This window comes from Eublepharis macularius, chromosome 14 (genome assembly GCF_028583425.1).
Source record: "Eublepharis macularius isolate TG4126 chromosome 14, MPM_Emac_v1.0, whole genome shotgun sequence".
NCBI lineage: Eukaryota > Metazoa > Chordata > Lepidosauria > Squamata > Eublepharidae > Eublepharis > Eublepharis macularius.
This window is the reverse complement of record NC_072803.1, coordinates 7326610-7348441: the sequence shown is the minus strand read 5'-3', so window position 1 is coordinate 7348441 and position 21832 is coordinate 7326610. Positions and strand designations below refer to the sequence as shown.

Sequence of the window (21832 nt, the reverse complement as noted above, 5' to 3'; positions counted from 1 at the left end):
AGCACTGGGCTGAGGAACTAGAACACAGTGAGCTTCCACTGCAGAATGGGGTGGGTCTCCCTAATTCTAGTCTGATGTACTAACCGTTATACCACCCTTTCAAGCAGGAGAGGGACATGGAAAAGCCAGCTATACACTCAGCATGGATTACCCGAGTGGCAGCTGCAGCCCCATCCTCTTGCCAGCTGCTTTGCTGATGCTGAAATACAGAAGAGATCAGGCCAGGAGATGCCGTATCGACATATGAAGCTTATACTGAATTTACCCCTTGACCCATCAGCCAAGCTTTGTCTACGTTGACTAGCCGTGACCATCCAGGGTCCTGAGCGAAGGACGATGTGACACTCAGAACCACTAGGTGTTCCCTCCCAGCCACGGCTACTCACAGAGACGGTGAATATTTTAGCAGGAGTTCTGTTTATATAGGCAGCAGGCAGGCAGCCTCCGAATGGTACAACTCAGCAGTTAGAAGGAAGCTAAAGTGTAACGGAAATTTGTATTATATATTTTTTAAAAAAAACAAAGACAACTAAAGTACCTGTGGATGCTTGAAAATACATCCCATAATTGTCCAGTTCATTAACCCTTTCAAAACTTTACAACTGAATGTCTTTCCTAACAACTGCTGTTTTTCAAAATTCTTTGAATGGGTTGAACCTGGGACCTTCTGCCTGCAATGAATATACTCCGGCACTGAGCCGTGATTCCTCCCTTCCACTTGGAAGTTGGCGCAATGGTGCTGTCTCCTTGCTGTCAGGGTCTCCTATTCCAGCGTGCTTTATGCACCGTCCCTTAATGTCTTTCGCTTTCTGTCTCCAAAATATAATAGTAGTGTATCACGCCGGAGCCATGACTCAGGAAATGAGGTTACTACTGATTTTTGTTCTGTGCATTTTGTTCCATTTTTGGTCCCCCATCCTAAAGCTGAATACTGAGATTAAAGTACTTGAATGTTTGAATATCGGGGGCCCCTTCTGAAGTTAAGTGGGTAACTGTGAAGAAAACAGTCTTCTCTGATGAGATGCTCCATTCATCAAGCTACTTCCTTCAACCACTTTGCCCAGTGTCTAAGGGCCAAGCTACAAGTGACGAATGACACTTGAATGGCAAGTGAACAGACTCACATGTATTCCTCCCTGTTCACTTGCGCTCCACAGGGAGGAATACATGTGAGCCTGTTCACTTGCCATTCAAGTGTCATTCATCACTTGTAGCTTGGCCCTTAGTTTTTCAGTACCAGGCGTGTTCCCCCTGGCATGGAGGGGGTATGTGTTGGTTGGGCTTTATGCTGTATGGCTGGCAGGTGGTTTGAGGATTATGGCTCGTAGTTTCATCGCCGTAACTTTTTATGCTGTGCCTTATTAGATGTTGGGTTAATGTTTCAATTTTGCAGCTTATTAGATTTTTGTGGTTTTTATGATCGCAAGGTGTATCAGCCAGGACTTCCCCCCTCTTCCTGGTGAAACTGTACAGAAATAAATGACTCTTCCTTGTTGAAATCTGCTGCAACAAAGTCAAATTCCATGGTTTTCAATGGAGCACAGCAAGACTTGGGAAACTGTGGCTCAGTGGAAGCAGGGCTTTTTTTCAGCTGGAACATGGTGGAGCGGAGTTCCGGAACCTCTTGAAAATGGTCACATGGCTGGTGGCCCCGCCCCCTGATCTCCAGACAGAGGGGAGTTGAGATTGCCCTCTGCACCGCTCAGCGGTGCGGAGGGCAATCTCAACTCCCCTCTGTCTGGAGATCAGGGGGCGGGGCCACCAGCCATGTGACCATTTTCTCCGAGGGCAACCCACTGAGTTCCACCACCTCTTTCCCCAGAAGGAAAGCCCTGAGTGGAAGAGAACAGCGTTGCTCACAGGAGGTGCCAGGTCCAATTCTTGGCATTTCCAGCAAAAAGATCTAAAGCAGCAGGTGTTTCTTTGCCTGAGAATTAGCGAGAGCAGACAGTCTGAGCGGGATGGACCAACGGTCTGACTCACGATGATGCGGCTTCGGGTGAGTAATTTTTCCTGGATCGCACCCATTTGGTGTTCTGCTGGCACTATTTCATGGATCAGATCTGTTGCCCTCAGCCAAGACAGGATCCCCACACCCCAAACCCTCCAGCATCCGACAAAACAGAACAGGTACACTTGCTTATGCTGTGTGAGTCAGGAGGCCCCTGGAGCCCGCTCTGGCCTCAAGCCGTTTCGACTGAGCTTGAGTACTTCCACTGGCAACGAATTGCTATGAATTATGGCTGCGTGCATTCTGGTGTGGAAAGGAATGCCGAGTCAGGGTTAAAACTTCTCCATTTTGCTCTTTGCACAGGATATTTGCCAGGATATTTTTTAAAATGAGTCCAAATTTGTAAAATAGCAAGATCCAGATCCGAAAGATAATCTGGCGGAACCTTACTGCAAAAAATAGATAACGACAGGCAGGTTTGCCTACATTTTAGGTAGGTAACTTGCATATACTAGTAACTCACGTACACAATGAAAAATGAGTGCAGGCAGCTGGCATGAACATGGGCATGGTGGTGAAAATGTAGTCAAGCAGTTCCCCCTTGTGGAGATACCCAGCACTCAGGTAACATTTATCTTATCTAGAAGGGGTAACAGATCTGGGCTCATGAATCTGATGAAGAGAGCTGTGGTTCTCGAAAGCTTATGCTACAGTAAAGTTGGTTAGTTTTAAAGGTGCTACTGGACTCTTTACTATTATGTGACTAAAGACGAACACAGCGAACTCCTCTAGATCTGGGGTCTATTACTGAACTGAAAGGCATGCTGCATTAACACTGCAGTATATAAATACTAGAACAAAGAACAAAGAATAATTTAAAAATGCAGCCTCCGCCTCCACATAGCAAAAGTAACAAAATACTTTTGTTAGGACCAGCTAAAAATCACAGGGCTGGGAAATTAGCTTTTGGGTGGTGCTGAATGCTTCCTCAGGCTGGGAAAGTCACGGCAGAAGCGACAGCTACAGAGGTATGGACTTAAGATGTTAAATTAGGAAGGCTCAGGTTCCATGTGATCCATTTGGCCTTTGGGGACCTTCACAAAGAAATGTGAGAAAGGAACATCAATATACGTCGTTTGCTAAAGTTACACAATACTGGAAACAAAAAATCTTTGCCAAAATTGATATTTGGTGGGGTAAATGAATTTGGTTGATGCTGATGAAGAAGATCGGGACTTAGGAGCTACTGTGGGGAAAAGATGTTTTTTAAAAAAACTATCCTAGGTACCCAAAGGAAGACAACCTTGACTAGAGGATGATCTCCCTGAAAAACAAAAGCTTATATATGCAAATACTTTTTAGTACTGTACATAATTGTAGTTCAAAATGGCCGTCTTTTATTCTTGATAGTACGTATGGAGGAAAAAAACTAGTCTACCTTTGGCCCTGGCCTGGATAGCCTAGGCTAGCGCGATCTTGTCAGTTCTTAGAAGCTAAGCATGGTTGGCCAGGGCTAATACGTGGATGGGAGACCGTCAAGCAAGTCCAGGGCTGCGCTGGAGTGGCAGGCAATGGCAAACCACCTCTCATAGAATCATAGAGTTGGAAGGGGCCATACATACCATCTAGTCCAACCCCCTGCCCAGTGCAGGATCAGCCTAAAGCATCCCCGACAAATATTCATCCAGCCTCTTCTTGAAAACTGCCGGTGAAGGGGAGCTCACCACCTCCCTAGGCAGCTGATTCCACTTTTGAACTACTCTGACCATGAAAAAGTCCTTCCTAGTATCCAGCCGGTACCTTTGTGCATGTAATTTAGGCCCATTGCTTCGGGTCCTACCCTCTGCTGCCAACTGGAACAGCTCCCTGCCCTTCTCCAAATGACAGCCTTTCAAATACTTAAAGAGCATTTCTTGTCTTGAAAAACCCTTGATGGGGTCACCATAAATTGGGAGCAACTTGATGGCCAACCTCACCCCCCCTTTTCTGGTAAATAGGCTAAAAGGATGTCCTTCATCCCATACTGGAATGCGATTGAAATGAAATGAAATACTGCCCTCAAGTCATAGCTGAGGTATGGGGACCCGTTGAGGTTTTCATGATAAGCGTCTGACAGAGGTGATTTGCCATTGCATGAAACAATACCAACAGATAAGCTTTCTCGACCCTGGCCCCAACCTGGTGGAACTCTGCCTGTGTCAACGCAGGCCCATTTGAGTTTGTTATCCTTCGGTCAGGCCTGCACAATACAAAGATATTCCACCAGGCATTTGGGGGTTGAGATGGGTGGGACACCTAAGATATTACTGGCCTTCTGCCATGGGGGTGGGAGTATATAACCCCTTGGATTCTGTAAACATCTGCGGGTTATTTAGTCTGAGGTGTTTGGGCAAAACGTTCGCGGCTGTTTTACAATTAATAGGTTATTAATGTTTATATTACTGCAAATTTTATTTTAATTATTGTATATTTTAAAATGTTGTGATCCACTCTGAGCCCGCTTGCAGGCAGAGTGGAATAGAAATAATAAATAAATAGAATAGAAACAGAATAAATAAAGTAGCTGATTGTGCCAAACAATATGAGGAGAGGGAAGCAAAAGCTATTTCCCATTTGAAATAGCAGTTATTCAGATTGGACTCCACATGTCCCTTGTACAGCAAAGAGCAAATGTAAAGGGAAAAAATAAGTGTGTTGGTTCTTTATGCTGTTAGAGGAAGAGATTAATTTTAGGTGATGCTCAAGGCAAAGATTGCTAGTTGATGAATGATTTGTCATCTTGCTTTCTACCCAATTTTCACCTCACTCTTTCTCCATGGAGTTCAGGGCTGCATGCATGGTTCTCCTTTCCCATTTTATAACAACGACAACAACAACATTCAATTTATATACTGCCCTTCAGGACAACTTAATGCCACACTCAAAGTGGTTTACAAAGTATGCTATTATTATCCTCACAACAATCACCCTGTGAGGTGGGTGGGGCTGAGAGAGCTCTGAGAGAGCTGTGACTGACCCAAGGTCACTTAGCTGGCTTCAAGTGGAGGAGTGGGGAATCAAACCCAACTCTCCAGATTAGAGTCCTGCCGCTCTTAACCACTACACTAAACTGGCTCTCAGAATGACCCTGTGAAGTAGGCTGGGCTGAGAATTCCTGGCCAGAGACCTTCATGGTCAAGCGGGAATTTGAACTCGGGCTCCCCCAGCAATAGTCAAATACTCTAACTGCCACACCACACACACTTCTCAGTCATGGTGAGAGATGGCATCATGTGCAAGAGCTTACGGGTGGAACCACAAGGATGAGAAACGGGACGGGGTTCATTTTAAAAAAATCCGTTTATTCTTCTTACATATGATAAATAATCTTTTTTTAAAAAATAGCTTTCCATTCAAGTTTTATCTGTTTCACTTCATATGGCAATTAAAAAAACAAAACCCTTCCAACTGCCCCTCCTTTCCCCGGAGAGAGATGTACAAAAATAGTTCTGTGGCAAAAGTTTAAAAATACAATTGTTTTGAAATGAAACATTGGCGATATTGAAATCTCTGCGGCCCGGAATGTCCAGAGGAGTAAGTCATAAGGCACATCAAGGGGGAGGGGGGGTGGCAAGCAAGGAGAAAGGAAGCCAAAAGGCAGAGCTGTCACAGCAGGGCCAGTCCAAGGTATTTTGCACAACCATCTCCTCCCAGGCTTGTGGCTTCATTGGCCAGATCCAAACCAAGCTCTGCGGTGTTGACACGAGGCTGGAAGAGGCTGGCGGCAGGGCAGGCCCAGGAGGCGAAGTCCCATCATCTACCATACTGCTGATGGCTGGGATGGAACATAAGCATTCTCCCCAACTGGCTGCCCCAGGCAGTTGCCTCGGCGGGCTTGGCCTGAGAAATGGCCCTATGTAGCAGAGGCAACTTGCAAGCGCGCCTGTTGGCTTATTCTCTCCATCAGAGACCCCTGTCTTTAAAGGGTAGAGTGGTGAACAGAAATCAGCCAGGTAGAGTTTTTCCCCATCAAGGCATGCTGAGAAAGGTCTCACCTGTTGGATTTCTGCCTGCCCCAAGACTTGGGAGGTGGCAACATTCTTTGCAAATGCATTTTGATACAACTCCTAAACTGTCAGCTGGATTTTCCCTCTCTGCCTGTCTAGTGAAAAGAACATTTTTTGGCACAAATTCCGGCAGGATACAGGGTTCAGTTCTCTGTTCAGCAGGATGATGGAGAGAACCAGCAGCCACAAGAACGCTATCTATGAAGTGACCATTGGATAAAGTTTCTTCAGTATCCCTTATCCCATGAAAGAAGGCAATGCCCCACCCCCCAATCTTATAAGCAGCTTAACATAAAGGCCATTTCCACACACGTTGAATAATGCACTTTCAATGCACTTTAGCAATCCTTTGGAAGTGGATTTTTTGTTCCACACATGGAAAAGCAGTTCCAAATGTTCACTGAAGAGTATTGAAAGTGGATTATCCAATGTGTGTGGAAGCAGTCACAATAGCCTGGGCTACCCTTTCCCCCATTTTACAGATTGAGACTACTGAGGCAGAACATTATAGGGAATGTTTCCCCCAACAATTCTAAGACGCAGTTTTAGCACTTGGGCCACAGAAGGCCACAGTGTGAGAGATTGTCATCCTACTTGTAATCAGAAGGTCGGACCAGAACCAATGGGTTGAAATTAAATCAAAAGAACTTTCTGACAGTTAGAGCGGTCCCTCAGGGCCAAGCTACAAGTGACAAATGACACTTGAACGGCAAGTGTATTTCTCCCTGTTCACTTGCCCTCCACTCAATCCACTTGTCAGGCAAGTGTCTTTCGTCATGTGTAGCTTGGCCCTCAGTGGAACAGGCTTCCTGGGGAGGTGGTGGGCTCTCCTTCTTTGGAGGTTTTTAAGCAGAGGCTAGATGGCCATCTGACAGCAATGCTGATTCTGTGAACCTAGGCAGATCATGAGAGGGAGGGCAAGAAGGGCTACATCAGTGCTTAGTTCTCATGGCCCCTTCTTACTTGCCCAGTGTAATGCCCATCACCACTTTGGGGTCAGGTAGCAATTTCTCCCAGGCCAGTCCTGATGGTGTTTTGCCATCTTCTGGGCATGCAGTAAGCTAACTTTGGGGGGCAGTAGGTAACTTTTCATTTCCTGCAATGTGCAGGGGGTTGGACTAGATGACCCTGAAGGTCCCTTCCAACCCTATGATTCTACTGATGAACGCTGTACATGCATAGCCTATCCCTCTACTGCTCTGCATGAAGAAGGTCCCACTGGCATCTCAAAGGTCACCATGCAGTAGATGTGGAAATGACTCGCTTCTGCTGGAGATCTTGATGAGCCACTGGAATCAGAAAGGACCATACAGAGCTTGACGGACCAGGGCCTGATCCGGTGTAAGGCAGATGGATTTGCCTGTGATCTAACTGAACTGAGGAGCTGGCGGTGGCATAGAGCTGGAGGGGCAGGCTGGAGTGTGGGCCGGATCCTACACTATAACTAGCCCCTGAGGGTACCACAAATGTGCACAGCCATTGCCCCTTGTGGCACCTACGCCGCCAGTAGTTGAACCCTCTTCTAACTATTCCAGGTCCCCTAATTCAGTGGGGCCCTTGCAATTATGGACTGGCACCTTTTCACCCACTCACCAGTCTGGGGGACAGCAGGCTCAAATACATGGACATGCTGTGAATGATGGAGGAAGGCACTAGAACAAAGACATGCACTGCAGGTTTCTGCTGTATCCTTACTTCCCAACCTTCTCTTCTGCCGTGGAAGAGAGGCTGAAGAACTGATGCCTGGGAAAAAAAACCAGCTTTGCAAGAACTGATTTGTTGGTCCTATGGATGAACCAAAAAACAAGAAGGCTTTTCAGTTGATCGGTCTCTTGACCCCTCCTCCCGTAACCAGTGCTAGAAAGCCAATCAGCATCAAGTGGTGGGACTCTGTGATCCTCCTCCACTCCCTGTTCCCCTAGCATCAAGTAAATGATCACTGAGTATAACCGGTGACGGTGACGCCACCAGATCCTTCCAGAACCTACGTTACCTACTCATCAAAGTAAGCATACATTAGTTTTTGGAGAGGCCCGGAATGACCGCAAGAGAGCAGTAGCCCCCCAGGATAAATCTTGTTACTCAGGTGCTTCCATCTTCCTGCAAAAGATCCTGACCTCCTCGCATTTTCACCTTTGCTTCGACTCCAGCTGCGTCACATCGTGACTTCTCGGTTCAGCCATCTTGGGGTGGCTCTCTGTCTCCCTCTAGAGGCCGATCCAAGTAGCAAGCGGAATGTCTCCCCCCTCTTTCAAAACTGACAGACACGCCTCAGCTGTTGAAGCCTCCTGAGGGGCTGAAGGGCCCAGAGAGGGTTGTGTTGAGGGAAATCTCTCACCCACGTGACCTCCAGCTCTCTCTGGCCTCTCTTTGGGAGGCATGCCAAGAAAGACTGTCCATTCACTTCCCTCAGTTTTCTTTATAAAAAGCAGCAGCAGCAGCGGGTCACATTTAGTTTATGGTCGACAAGAAACTTGGAAGCCGAGACAGCTGACGCCAAACAGGTTGGGGCGGGCTCAGAGACCTTGAGGATTCCTCTGCAGTTCAAGTGCATAGAATTCACTGTCCTTTCTTCATTATGGAGTCAGCGAAACACAGCCCCTTCCCACAAGTCCAAGGGAGATATGGCGGGAGGGCTAAGAAGCCTGACTCACTCACAGCAAGCCTTCATGAAACCAAGTGCCTCTGGGTCTTCCCCACCCCTTTCCTCCTCTTCCAGGCAGCCTTCTTTCTTGTACAATCCAGAGCAATGCGAAGGGAGGGAGGCTTAACAGAAGCGCCAGGGGCACCAAAATGGCCGCCCGGGCCCCCTGCTAGGTGGTCTCTTCGTCCCACAGGCAGAGCTGCTTCTGTGGCACGTAGTAGTCAAAGCTGTAGCCCTTCTGGCAGCTGCGGATGCCGCACTTGTAGGAGGAGACCTTCCCAGCGGCATCGCGACTCTTGCAGTACTTCAGCATGCAGGGGTACCACTCGATGCTCAGCGAGTAGCTGCAAATGCAGGCCTTCCAGCGGTCCGAGCAAAGCCGACAACGCTGTAGGTCGGGCAGGTCGGCAGACTGGGGCAGGACTTCAAACATGGAGCCGTCCACCCCTGCAAGAAGGAAGGGCAAACAGGGAGAAAAAGTCACTACCAGCCCTTCTGTCCTGGTAACTCCACTGCCCTCGACCCCTGCTCTCAAACAACCCCACCCCTTTGGACCTCTTCTGGCTTCTGGTGTTCTGCTCCACATGCCTCTGTTGGTGGAAGTGAAGTTGGAGGGGCTTGCATGATGGGAGCTTTTTAGTTGTGGCCCCCAGACCACAGAACTCCCTGCTCCATCAGTCCCTACCTGACCATCCAGAGATTTGTCTAGACAAATTCTGGATATATTTTATCACTTTTCTCTCTCTGAGGGTGCTTTAAGACTGCACTGTCATTTATTTAATCTTACTGTTGATAGTTTTAACCGGCTTCTTTTGATCTTTTTTTGTTTTTAAAGAAAACATTTACTGCTGACTCTTGCTGTGACGTAAGTAAGCTAGGCTGCTGCTGTTACTGATTTAGCATTTATACAATATGAATGGCCCTCAAGTATTTACAACAGAAAGACAGGTAGAAACCCTTGGACTCAATAGAGGAACAAACCTCTGCTTTTCTTCCTTCAGATACTTCACTAGAATCTCTCTGTCCCACAAAGTCCTGTCAGCCTTCACCTCCAACCAAACCAAACCCATGTTTTTCTTGTCCTGATTCTCCTTCTCTGTGACACTTTAGCCTCCATTTTGATGGCTTCTCTCTCTACCTCCTGCTAGCTTTGAGAATGTTATGGGGGTGCCATCCCTGTCCCCTGTAGGAGCAGGTGATCCCCCCCCCCCCGCTCTCCTTTCCACACAGACATCACTTCTGGGAAACACACAAAACAAGAGAAGTTACTGCGGTAAAAATGCCAAAATGCAGAAAGGATACCTCCCCCACCCCCAGACAATGGCTGCTTCCACACACGTTGGATAAGCCACTTTCAATACTCTTTGGTGAACATGGCCATTTCCACACACGTTGAATAATGCACTTTCAATGTACTTTTGCAATCCTTTTGAAGTGGATTTTTTGTTCCACACATGGAAAATCAGTTTCAAATGTTCACTAAAGAGTATTGAAAGTGGATTATCCAACGTGTGTGGAAGCAGCCCATTTGGAACTGCTTTTCCATGTGTGGAACAAAAAATCCACTTCCAAAGGATTGCTAAAGTGCATTGAAAGTGCATTATTCAACGTGTGTGGAAATGGCCAATGATTCACACTGTTATATAAAGAGAATTTCTTTGAAATGCAAAGGCACAAAGTGCCAAGTACAATAAATAACAGTAAATAACAATATTTATTTATTATTTATTTGATTTGATTTATACCACATCCTCCCCACAGATGGGCTCAGGGCGGCAATATCAAAAGTTACACATAAATAAATTACTTGGATGAATGACGGCCAAGATACAACAATAAATAACAATAAATATAATCCTATTTACAATGTATATTCCTAAAAGGAGGTACAATGTAACAAAGTCTTTAAACTGTAGGTAATCAACACTGTGACCTGGAACTGAGGTAAGTAAATATTTCATATAAAAGAGTCCTGATAATAATTGTATAATTTTCTTATTTTGTAGGTCCCCCCAGGTTCAGAAGAAGCTGGGGCCAACTTTGAGTGTAACAGCTTCTTCTGGACCTGGAGTGACCTACAAAATAAGAAAATTATATCATTGTTATCAGGACTCTTTTATGTGAAATAATTACTTACCTCAGTTGCAGGTCACAGTGTTGTTTACCTACAGTTTATAGACCTTGATACATTGTACCCCCTTTTAGGAATATACATTGTAAACAGGATTATATTTATTGTTATATCTTGGCTGTCATTCATCACTTCTGGGAAAACCTGGAAGAGTCTTCTGCGATTTCTAGAGACGACTGACATCACTTCTGGGTTCCCCCCCCAGATTTTTCCAGATTGGTAACACATTACCAATCCTATGCCATCCTCAGGACTGGCAAGCCAAGATTGGGGAATATTCGGAGGCGAAGCTGGAAATGAAAAGGAGGAACAGAAACACGCGGCCTTTATCGTGCCTTTATAGACCCTGTAGCTTGCAAAAACTGTAATAAATGGGCTGATCTTTAATCTGCCACAAAACTGTTTTATTATATGCGTTTGAAGGAAGAGACACCGTGGGATGGAAAACTTGCAGGCACTAGCCGCTTCCTGCTCCAACGGACACAGCCCTGCCTACCCTTGTCCAACCAGAACTTCACATCTTCTTCCCGAGTGTAAATGGCCTCCTTGGCTTCTGAACAGATGTTGTAGATGTGCGAGCTCAGCTGCGCCCCTTTGCTGAAGTTGACTGCAACATCCATGCTGAGATGCTCGAGGGCGCGCACCTCCTCTGCCTGCCGCACCGTTCGTGGGTTTTTCTGCCGAGAGAGAAAGCCCAGAAAGAGCTGAGAGTCTGGCTAGCTTTCACGTTGCCCAGGTTGTTTTTAGTGATGTGCCATTAATACAAACAAGTTGAAAAAAGGGACTTATAAGTAAGTTAAATAAATAAGATGTTACAGCCTAGTCGTGAACCCTCCTCACCAACATTGTTTCTAATAAACAATATTTGGACACAAAGCCACATTAATAAGACCACTCAAACCAATCACTGCCTTTTCATTAACAATAATAATAGGCATTAAAACCACAATAATAATAATTATTGTAAACTGCATATGGGGGAACCTTCTGCTGTTTTTACATAAAGGTATTAACTTTTTAGATCTTGTCTCAACTGAGCTTGCTGCTGTTGCTGCTTTTAATCTAGTATTTTTAATGCACCTTGGTGAGGATAATGTTTTATACATTTTAAAAAAAGTATTTACTTATATATGCAAATTACAAAAATATGTCTCCAGTCCAATTAACAATGCACTCTTTGAATACTGATTTTATGTGGTTATCCTGTCAATACTGTTTCATTGCACACTGAGATTTCATGTGTGTTTTTGGAAACCACCTCAAGCAAGATCAGAGAGATGGTATGCGAACGTTTAAATGAAAAACTGGCCTGTATCCTTTCACCCAGCAAACTGTGGAGTCTTCTTATTAACTCATCTACACAAAAGGTTTCTGGAACAAAAATGTCTTTCCCTTTGTTCTAAAAACCTACACTGTCAGGCAGAGGCCAGCCTCTCTCAGGAAGGAGTTCTGCACTTGGGAGGGGGCCACAACAGAAAAGGCTCTGCTCCTAGTTCTAGTGCTGCCAGACCTCCGGCTTTTGTGGGAGGATTCCTGCAGGCAGAAAAAAAGCCAGCAACATTGGCTATGTTGTGACATCACTTCCAGTTAAAAATAGGAAGTGATGTAGGGTAGCTCTAGGAATCACCAGAAACTATAAGCTATTTCTAAGGTTGCCCAGTGCCTGGATTTTGCCTGGATAATCTGGTATTTTGAAAGACTGTCTGGGAGAAATTTCCTCCAAATATCATACCCTTGATTCAGCCCCTTCCCCATTGGTTGTCTAGCCTGGCTGCTCCTGCGGCTGCGCGGTGCTGCTGCTGGGCTAGGCAAGTGTCCTACCAGCCCGAGTGCCAGGCCGGCCTCCTGCAGCTGTATGGAGTTGCCGCTGGGCTGCAGAAGTGGCCTACCGCACTGGATGACCAGGCAGCCTCCTGTAGCAGCACAGCGCTGCCCAGGAGACACCAGCCAGCCCAGACGGCCTCCTGAGGCTGCGTGGGACCACCCAGGAGTGGCACCCGGAAGCGGGGGTGGGGGGAGGTTGGCATGATGACATCACTTCCTGACATCATCATGCTTTCTCAGGAGCACATGCGCACTGTGCGCACAAATGTCCACCCCGCCCCGCACCCCTACCCAGGGTCTAATATTAGTCCAGACCCAATTTGGCAACCCTAGCTATTCCCGGGAGTCCTAGAGCTATCCTAAGCCACTTCCAGGGTTTATCCCGAGGTGACACTGCAGCACAAACTGATGTCACTCACCCCCCCTTTCTCTGCCCCCCACCCTTCCGACACTTGCCAGCCTCAGCCGGCAACCCTACCAAGTTCTGACAGAATTCACCTCTCAAAGGCCTTAGGTGGACCTCGTGGCTGACTCCAGTTTTTATGCAAGTTTCCTTGATTTTCCTGCATCAACAGTGGACAATCTTGCACGGATAGTACAATACTCAATGATGTGCGGATCCAGTCAAAGACTGATTAATTCTCTGTGTGAGTGTGTTCAGAACTTGAGAAGAAGCAATTTCATTGCATCTAGTTAGCCAAATAATTATTATGGAGATTGAGCTAGCTGATTAGCCAGTTAGAACCTGTTTTTCCAATCTCTCATTAATTTTTTAAAGTATACAGGACTTGACCCTCCCCTACAACAGAAAAATCCTCAAGAGCTCCCACGCTGGAAATCTTTCGGAGGCACCGCAAGTCCTGTGTGTTTGCCAGGGCTTTGGAGGGGGGCTGAAAGACAAGCATCTTTCAAGTGGGGGAGGGAGAAATTTGAGGCTATTTTATGGGAAAGCCACATTGAAAGAAAGAGAGAAGGAAAGAAAAAGAAAGAGACAGAGAGAAAGTGAGAAAAACAAAGAAAGAGAAAGAAACAAAGAAAAAGAAGGAAAAGAAAGAGAGAGAGAAAGGGAGAAAGAGAGAAAAAGAGAGAAAGCAAGTGAGAAAGCGAGAAAGAAAGAAACTGTTTCTCCATCTCACCTGTCGCAGTTTTGCCATAGATTCGCTAGGAATGATTTCATTCCGGTGGAGACGGGTGACAAAGCAAAGTGCTTGGAACTGGCTCTGCCCTCTTTCCAGTTCCCCGAGGATGAGGGCCCGGAAGATCTTCACCTCCTAAAATAAAGGAAAAGGGGGAATTGCATCAAGGTTTCCTGACTGGGTCTGTACAAACCATCCTGAGAGGACAAGCCGTTTGCCACCCTCCTTGCTCGAAACTTTTCCCAGCATAGAGAAAGAGTGAAGGGAAGCACTGCATCTGTTGAACCTCTCTCCGTCATACAGCTCTTCAAAGCACTAATGCCTTACTAGTATTAAAACCTCAAGGAGAAGGGGATTAAGCTTCCCCCCTCCCCATTCTGCAGACTTGAAACAGTCCCAGAGAGCTGGTATGGTGTAGTGGTGAGTGACAGTATCAGACTAGATCCAGAGGAGTTAGCCGTGTTAGTCTGTAGTTGCAAAATAGTAAAGAGTCCAGTAGCACCTTTAAGACTAACCAACTTTACTGTAGCATAAGCTTTCGAGAGCCACAGCTCTCTTTGTCAGATGCATGGAGGGTATGAAGAAACTGGCCTGAGATATATAGGTGGTGAGGGAAGGGGGGAGAGGGTGCAGGGAGTGAGGGCCATGAAAATGTAAATCAGTAGCAAAAGTCATGAAAGAGGTGGAGTGCGCAATCCAGGCTGGGTGTGACCCCTTCCCTCCATTGCCGAATCTGAATGGAATGCCTAAAGGCAGTTACTTCTGGTAATGAGATAACCATCCAGAGTCTCTATTCAATCATTTCTAGTATCAGCCTAAAATCTGGAAGGTACCAGGTTCGAATCCCCACTCTGCCATGGAAGCTTGCTGGGTGACCTTGGACCAGTCACCCACTCTCAACCTAACCTTCCTCATAGGGTTGTTGTGTGAGTAAAGGAGAGGAGATGGTCCTGGATGAGAGAGCTTTTAAAAGAGAACTAGAAACACTGATGGAGAGCTATCAATGGCGGTCCGGACTTCTCATGTCCAGGGGCAGTCTACCTCTAAAAGACAGGGGGGATTCGAACCCGGGTCTCCCAAATCCTAATCGGACACAGCAACAGCAACATTCAATTTATATACCACCCTTCAGGACAACTTAACACCCATTCAAAGCAGTTTACAAAGTATGTCATTATTATCCCCACAACAATCACCCTGTAAGGTGGGTGGGGCTGAGGTCACCCACAAACTTACATTTTAGTTATCTTTTGCATTTCTTCATGTACTTTGATCCAATATTTTCTTGCTTTCTTGTATGTCCACCACTTCAGTAATGTTTATTCTGAAAGGGGTTCTCGAATAGAGAGAAACCTTTCCCAGATTCTGGAGGTTCTCACACAAGGAGCGGATAGTCTCCTATAAGCAAACAAAGCAAAGGACCAAACATCCAAGGAAACTATATGCAATATGCTTCAATGTCAGTCAAAACGCAAATATTGGATAGAGCAATGTCCATTCTATATCAAATAGAGACTAGAGAAAATGGATATCAGTGCATTGATATGGATTGTAAAGGAGTACATTGCATTTTAAAGAGGCTGGTGAAGAAGCAAAGTGGTGCAAAATGGGATGTAATCAACGCTGGTGCACCCGTTGCCAACTGTCCGGGAGCGGCCCCACCCTCCAGGAGCTTTGTTGTCCATCGTTTGGAACCTATGTGGTCACGACGGTCTGTTGCTTGAAAAAAAACAAGACGACGATGTTTGGTAGACTATAAAGAACTATTTGATATAGAATGGACATTGCTCTATACAATATTTGCAAGTTGGTGATGTAAACGAATTCCTGATTGTGTTTATGCATTTTGACTGACATTGAAGCACATTGTATATGGTCTCCTTGGATGTTTGGTCCTTCCCTTTGTTTGGAGATCTGGAGGTGCCAGGGGATCGAACCTGGAGCCTTCTGCACGCAAAGCAGATGCTCTTTGACTGAACCTCCCTCCCTTCCCTCTGGTCTGCCACTGTGGGAACTAAATGCTGGATGAGAATGGCCTGTAATCACACCCAGAGGGGCTCTTTTGACTTGCTCTGTCTTAACCGACAGTCCCCAGAATACAGTCAAAGAGGACCCCACAGCTGAGCTACCGGGATAAGGCATATTCTGGGAAGAAAAGGCTGAAGGAACTGAGCGCGCTTTCCTAGAAGGCCAAAGACTCTGGCTCCAAATCTTCATAAATCACAGACATAACAGGACATGCTCCAGAGCAGGGCTTTTTTTCAGCAGGAATGCAGTGGAACGGAGTTCCGGCACCTCTTGAAAATGGTCACATGGCTGGTGGCCCCGCCCCCTGATCTCCAGACAGAGGTGAGTTTAGAATGCCTTCCGCGCCGCTCAGCGGCACGGAAGGCATTCTAAACTCCCCTCTGTCTGGAGATCAGGGGGCGGGGCCACCAGCCATGTGACCATTTTCTCCGAGGGCAGCCCACTGAGTTCCACCACCTCTTTTCCCAGAAAAAAAGCCCTGCTCCAGAGTAAACTTGGTTACCGAAAGGAGGGCAGTTTTCAAGTAGGAAAAAAATGGGACAGTCATCTTTGAGAATCTACTTCTGGCTCTGCCCTCCAATGTCTTTAACATCGTGAGTAATCCTGCCGCAGCTGTTCTCCCTCCAAGACCTCAAGAGTATTGCCGACACTTGGCTCATAAGGCCAGGAATTGGGCTCAGTGTTGCTCAAACCTCTCTTGGGGTGACCCCTGAGTCAAGTCTGTGCATTCCACAGCTGATTCACCGTCTCCCGTCCCATGAGCCACAGGAAACAACTGGACAGCTGTCAGCACAGCTGCGAACCGGACCCAAGTTCAGTTGCATTAATCCAACTGAAGGAAACCAATGGAGAAACAGAGTGCGCGTGTGTGCACATCATTCTCTTGTAAACCTGCAATGTTAAATCGAAGTGGTACATGCCCTGTAGCTACCATCAATGTAAAGGGGAATTAGCACATTTTCTTTCTCATGGGATCTTTCTACTTGTCATGTTTCCAGATCTCATGCGCTGCACTGGGCACCTTGGTTGTGTGCATGTTGTGTTCCCAGAATGCTTAGCAACCGCCCAAGGAGACCGTGCTCCCTGCAGTATGTACGGAATTATAATTATTTATATAATACCTGGCACGGCACAGAGTTCTGAAAGCTATTGGACAGGTTTATGCCTGCAAGGATCTTGCCATCTAAATGTTGACATTGAAGAAGAGGACAGAGAAAGGGGGGGGGGGGACAAGGGGAGAGAGAGCAGTTGTAAAGAAGGAACGCAAGGAAATGCACTTGGGTTCGGGCCCTGCAGGGGCAGAAAATTAAGACGTTAAATCAAAGTCTCTGGTACCAACATGCAAAGCTCTGGCCAGCCCAAAGGACACGGTTTTTGCAGTACTTCAGCCACCAGTTTGAAGGGAGATGTAGCAGGACAAAAAGAAAGTGTGGTTTCATGTCTTTGCTGCAATGTGAGAAGCCCATCAGCGGCGACTGGCCACAACGCCAAAAGCGAACCTCCATGTTCAGGGGCAGTGTACCTCTGAATACCGGTTGCTAAGGGGAGACAGCAACAGAGGCCTTGTCCTCTGCACCCACGCTTGGGCATCTTCAGGGAATTCTGTTCGGCCAGTGAAACAGGATGCTGTACTAAACGGACCTTTGGTGTGCTCCAGCAAGGCTCTTGATGCGTCCTTGATACGCCCTGGAACACTTCAGTGTTCTACTGTGACTGCAGATTGCAGGGGAACACCAGCAGTGGCAGGCAAACTGTTTTCCAGGGAAGTCACTACTTTTTCCATTTAAGAATTCCTGGTATGTCTCTGATAGACCTCAGTGATTTTTGGCATGCAGTTTGCCCAACACACTGCCTTCGCAGAGCAGCAGCATGCAGACAGCAGTTGGGCTTTTGGGACTGCAAAGTCGTTTGCTTTCAGAGCAGCTCTTGAACATGGTACCAGGCCAAGGGACCGCCTCATCCCCTCACCGAGCCCCTTTGAGAGGTCCCCTTCCCAACCCCTGGAAGCTGGTTCCTATCACGCCAGCAAATGTGTGACCCAGCTGAGCCACCGAGCCAGTCTAAATATTTATCGACTCTGCTCTGTGCGCTGAATGATTTACAGGCTGTGGGCTCTCTCTGCGGCTGGCGCAGGAAGGGATCAATGCCTGGAGAGGCCTCTCAGCGTGGGTCCTAGCCGGCACCGTCATCAAATGGTCGGGGGAGGAGTGGAGGCTTGGATATAGGAGAAGGTGAGAGGCTTCAAATTAGTAAAAAGGGGAGAAATGGAAGCACAGATAAGTGGGGAAACAAGCTAAAGAGTAGAGAAGGGCAACAATGAAGTGAGAAATACTCAATAGCTTTTGAAGTTTCGGCATCATTTTGCCTAATAGCTTTTGCACTTGCCTATTAAGACAACCAGACACAAACTGCTTCCTGGCACATCACTTTCACAGCACACATGAATGTGTGCACTCCATTTCCTATGCAAATACACATAAGAGGGGGCCTGATTCTTTTGTGCTTGGTGATTCTGTGTGTTACAAACAGGAAACCACCATCATTTCCATGTGTGTGCAAACCGCATGCTCTGCACATGTGTTTAGTACTTGCCAAGCCCACAGGCAGAGGATGTGAAAGCAATGGGCCTTCGCAGCTGTTTGTGCCAAACACTGTATAGTTAAAGGTATACTGCCCCGCCACATGGAGGTTCCATTGATGGATCTATTCTCCATCAGGGCCACAGCTAGCCTTCCATGCTGGGTGGCTTTTCAAGAGAATGAGCAGGGCATCATCCGCCCTCAGCATAAACTTCTACAGCTGCCTCACAAAGCGCCAATGTGCATTTACCTAACTGAACTGTTACACAAGACACCTTACAGGGGGACGCTCAAGTGTAGGGAGACGCAATGTTAGCTGGGAAGTGTAGTTTAAAAAGACAGAGCCAGCGGAGATCACTCCTCAGAGGTTTTGTTAATTTCATCTTTGCCTCCCCAGAGGCTCTGTCAATTTCATTTCCCCTTTGGGGAGACGAAGATAAAATTAACAAACCCTCTGAGGAGCTATCTCCGCTGTCTGTCTTTTAAAACTACACTTCCCAGCTAACATTGCATCTCCCTACACTTGAGCAGCCCCATGTAAGATGTCTTGTGTGGAGAGACTTTTACATGACCATTTACAAGAGTGTTTGGCCCGTTAAGAATGAACACCAACCTGTCTGAATGTTACTCCTTTTAAACCTCCTGCCATGCTCAGTATTAAAGCACCTAAAGTGATTTCAGGATCACGTGTTTCAGTATCATGGGGAAAGTGATCTTGAAAAACCTACCCTGAGCCAGAATGAATCATGATTGGGTACACTTGGGCTGCTTTTTCAGGACTGTTTTTAAAAACGTAGAAATGTTCCTCTTATCATTGTTCCTGCTTCTTTAAACGGGAAGCTTGTTACATCATGAACTGCAAAGCTGTTTTCTGAAAAACCTTCAGTTGGGTGAGCCATGCTCGGGGACAGGACTGCATTGCCCGGCCCCACTCGGTGATACGCTGCTCCTCCATGAACCGATTCTACGCTGGACTTGCAGTTATATAGTAAGGCAGCGATAGGTGGAGCACAATGACAATTAAAAAACCAGAAAGGCTCATATTTCTTAAAAGAAGCAAAAGTCCAAACTCCAAGCCAGCCAGCCCCGTGCCGCCGCTGCCACATGCCCCAGCTGGGCGTACAACCTGTGAGCCGCTGCTGGGGCGGCGCCCAGAGGCTGCGGCCAGCTGGGGTGTGTGGCGGCGGCGGCGGCAGCAGCACGGAGCTGGCTGGCTGGCTGCAGCAGTAGCTGCATCCCAGTCATGCCAGCTTCGCTGCGCGCGCCTCCGCCCCAACACCCCCTCCGGCGCCCCTCCAAAGCCCGCGTGCCCAAGGCCACCGCCTACCTGGCCTCCATGGGCGCACCAGCTCTGATCACAGTTCTCTTCCTCAGATGCATCTGAAGAGGAGAACTGTGATTCTCAAAAGCTTATGCTACAGTAAAGTTGGTTAGTCTTAAAGGTGCTACTGGACTCTTTTCTATTTTTGCTACTACAGACTAACACGGCGAACTCCTCTGGATCTATATTCAAGGGAACAATTCTGAATCAAGACATGCAGATTGTGAGAACACACAATTTGCAGTCTAAACTGCCAAGGTGATGTGGCAGTTTAGAGTTTTAGACTGGGTGCTGGGAGATCCGGATTAAAATCCCCTCTTTACCATGAAGCTTACTGGCTGATCTTGGGCAAGTCACTCTAGCCTACCTTGAAGGGTTGTCGTCAGGATAAAAATGAGAACAGGAGCACCATGTATGACTGCTGGAGTCCTTGGAGGAAAGGTTTGATAAAAATGAACTCAGCAGACAGAGGCCCTCGTTGGCAATGGCTCAGAGCTGCTCAGATGACCTGACCCTCAGTTCCATCAAAACTGCCTGCTCAGCTAAATCAGAAAATCTCCCTTTTATTATTCCACACTGGCATATTCAATACGGAAGCCAGATCTTTATCTAAACAAACTGCCAGCCACTGGCTGTGTTGGTTCAGAGGCCACGGTGTGTTCCTCTCAAATATCTCATACATACAGACTGGTTCACACAATTGGAAAATTGCGGACAGCAATTCCCCCTTCTACCAATTCAAACAAAAGATCTCTTCCCCCACCCTGTGTATTGAGTTTGTGATAAAGAACTGCGCATCTTTCAGGCGACCATCCATAGCAGAAACTTATACCAGTTTTTTGGTCGTGACTTCTCCACCCAGAAACTAAGGAATTGGCCTTTTAAAGACATTCTGCAGGCGGATGTGGGAGCTGGAACACAGGTGTGAATAAGATCATGGTGGCAAACTCTCTTCATGTAGTCAAGAACCCTCTTTTATTGATGGTTCTTAATTGCACAGAATATGTATGAAGTGGTTAGAGTCAGGGGTCATTTCGTAGAAAAAGAGCTGGAGGAACTCATTAGCATAACTCATTGGTATATGCCACGCCCCTTGACACCACCAGAAATGTGTCATTAGCATAACAGATTTGCATATGCCACACCCCCCGACATCACCTATCCGGGCTGCTTTAGACCCAATCCTGGCCATTCAGGGCCGAAATTGGGCCCAAAATGGCAAAAAAGGGGGCTGAAAATGGCCGAAAAGGGGCCCAAAATGGTCAGGATTGGGCTGCTGCTGAACAGGAGAGTGATCCACCACCCATCAGAGGCCCAATCCAGGTCGTTTTGGCCCCAATCCAGGACAAAACGGGCCCCAAATGGCTGAGAGTCAGGTGGGCGGGGCCACCTGACATGTGACTTCTTTGGGGAACTGCCGGAACTGCGCTCCTGTGCGTTCCCCCTCGAAATGAGCCCTGGTTAGAGTGTTGGACTAAGCATCTGGGAGACCCAGGTTCGAAACCCCACTCTGCCACGGAAGCTTCCTGGGTGTTCTCGGCCCAGTCATGCCACCTAACCTTCCTCGTGGGGTTGTTGCGAGGGTAAAGCAGAGGAGAGGAGAACTACGCAAACGGCTATGCTTTCATTTTACGGAGAAAAGGTATAAAGTACAAAGTACGGGAATAAATAAAGTGCAAAGTTCTCTCCTTATATTTTCGTCTCAAGCGCTGGATGGAAGTGGATCTTGCAGGTACAATTGCACACTCCACACACAGATCATCTCAACCGGGCTACTTGTCCTTACTCACCACCTCATGTCCTTAAAAAACTACAATTCCCAGGATCCTCTAGGAAGAGGGACTGCTTATTGAACCTGCAGTGTAAATACAGATTTTTAAGGACGTGAAGAGGTGCCATTTTTGAATACGTGTTGGAAAGTTTACAAAACTGGGTCAACATGACAAAGTCCTTGGAAACGTCCAACATTTCTGAGCTCCGGAGGAGGATAAAAGGATTATCTGGATTCTGCCTGAGCCTGGTTAACGGAAGGGAACTCTGACTTACCTTTTTGACAAGAATAAATCATGTTTCTGAAAGAAACAGCCAGCTACACATTTAAAAGTCTGCAAGGAGGAGGAGGAGGAGAAGAAAAAGAAGAAGGAACCTTGTTTTTCCCCAATCCCCTTCCTG

At 46.9% G+C, this 21832-nt stretch overlaps 1 protein-coding gene across 1 annotated transcript in view; it reads right to left on the bottom strand.

Annotated features, from left to right (window-relative positions):
- Positions 1-5271: 5271 nt before the first annotated feature.
- Positions 5272-21832, bottom strand: part of OAF (out at first homolog) — a 29961-nt gene continuing 13400 nt past the window's right edge. Inside the window, exons 2-4 of the mRNA XM_054997399.1 lie at positions 13733-13867; positions 11269-11449; positions 5272-9088 (exon numbers count right to left, since the gene is read on the bottom strand). Of these exons, the coding sequence (XP_054853374.1) occupies positions 8811-9088; positions 11269-11449; positions 13733-13867 (594 nt within the window). The 3' untranslated portion in view covers positions 5272-8810. The remainder of the gene's footprint in view (positions 9089-11268; positions 11450-13732; positions 13868-21832) is intronic.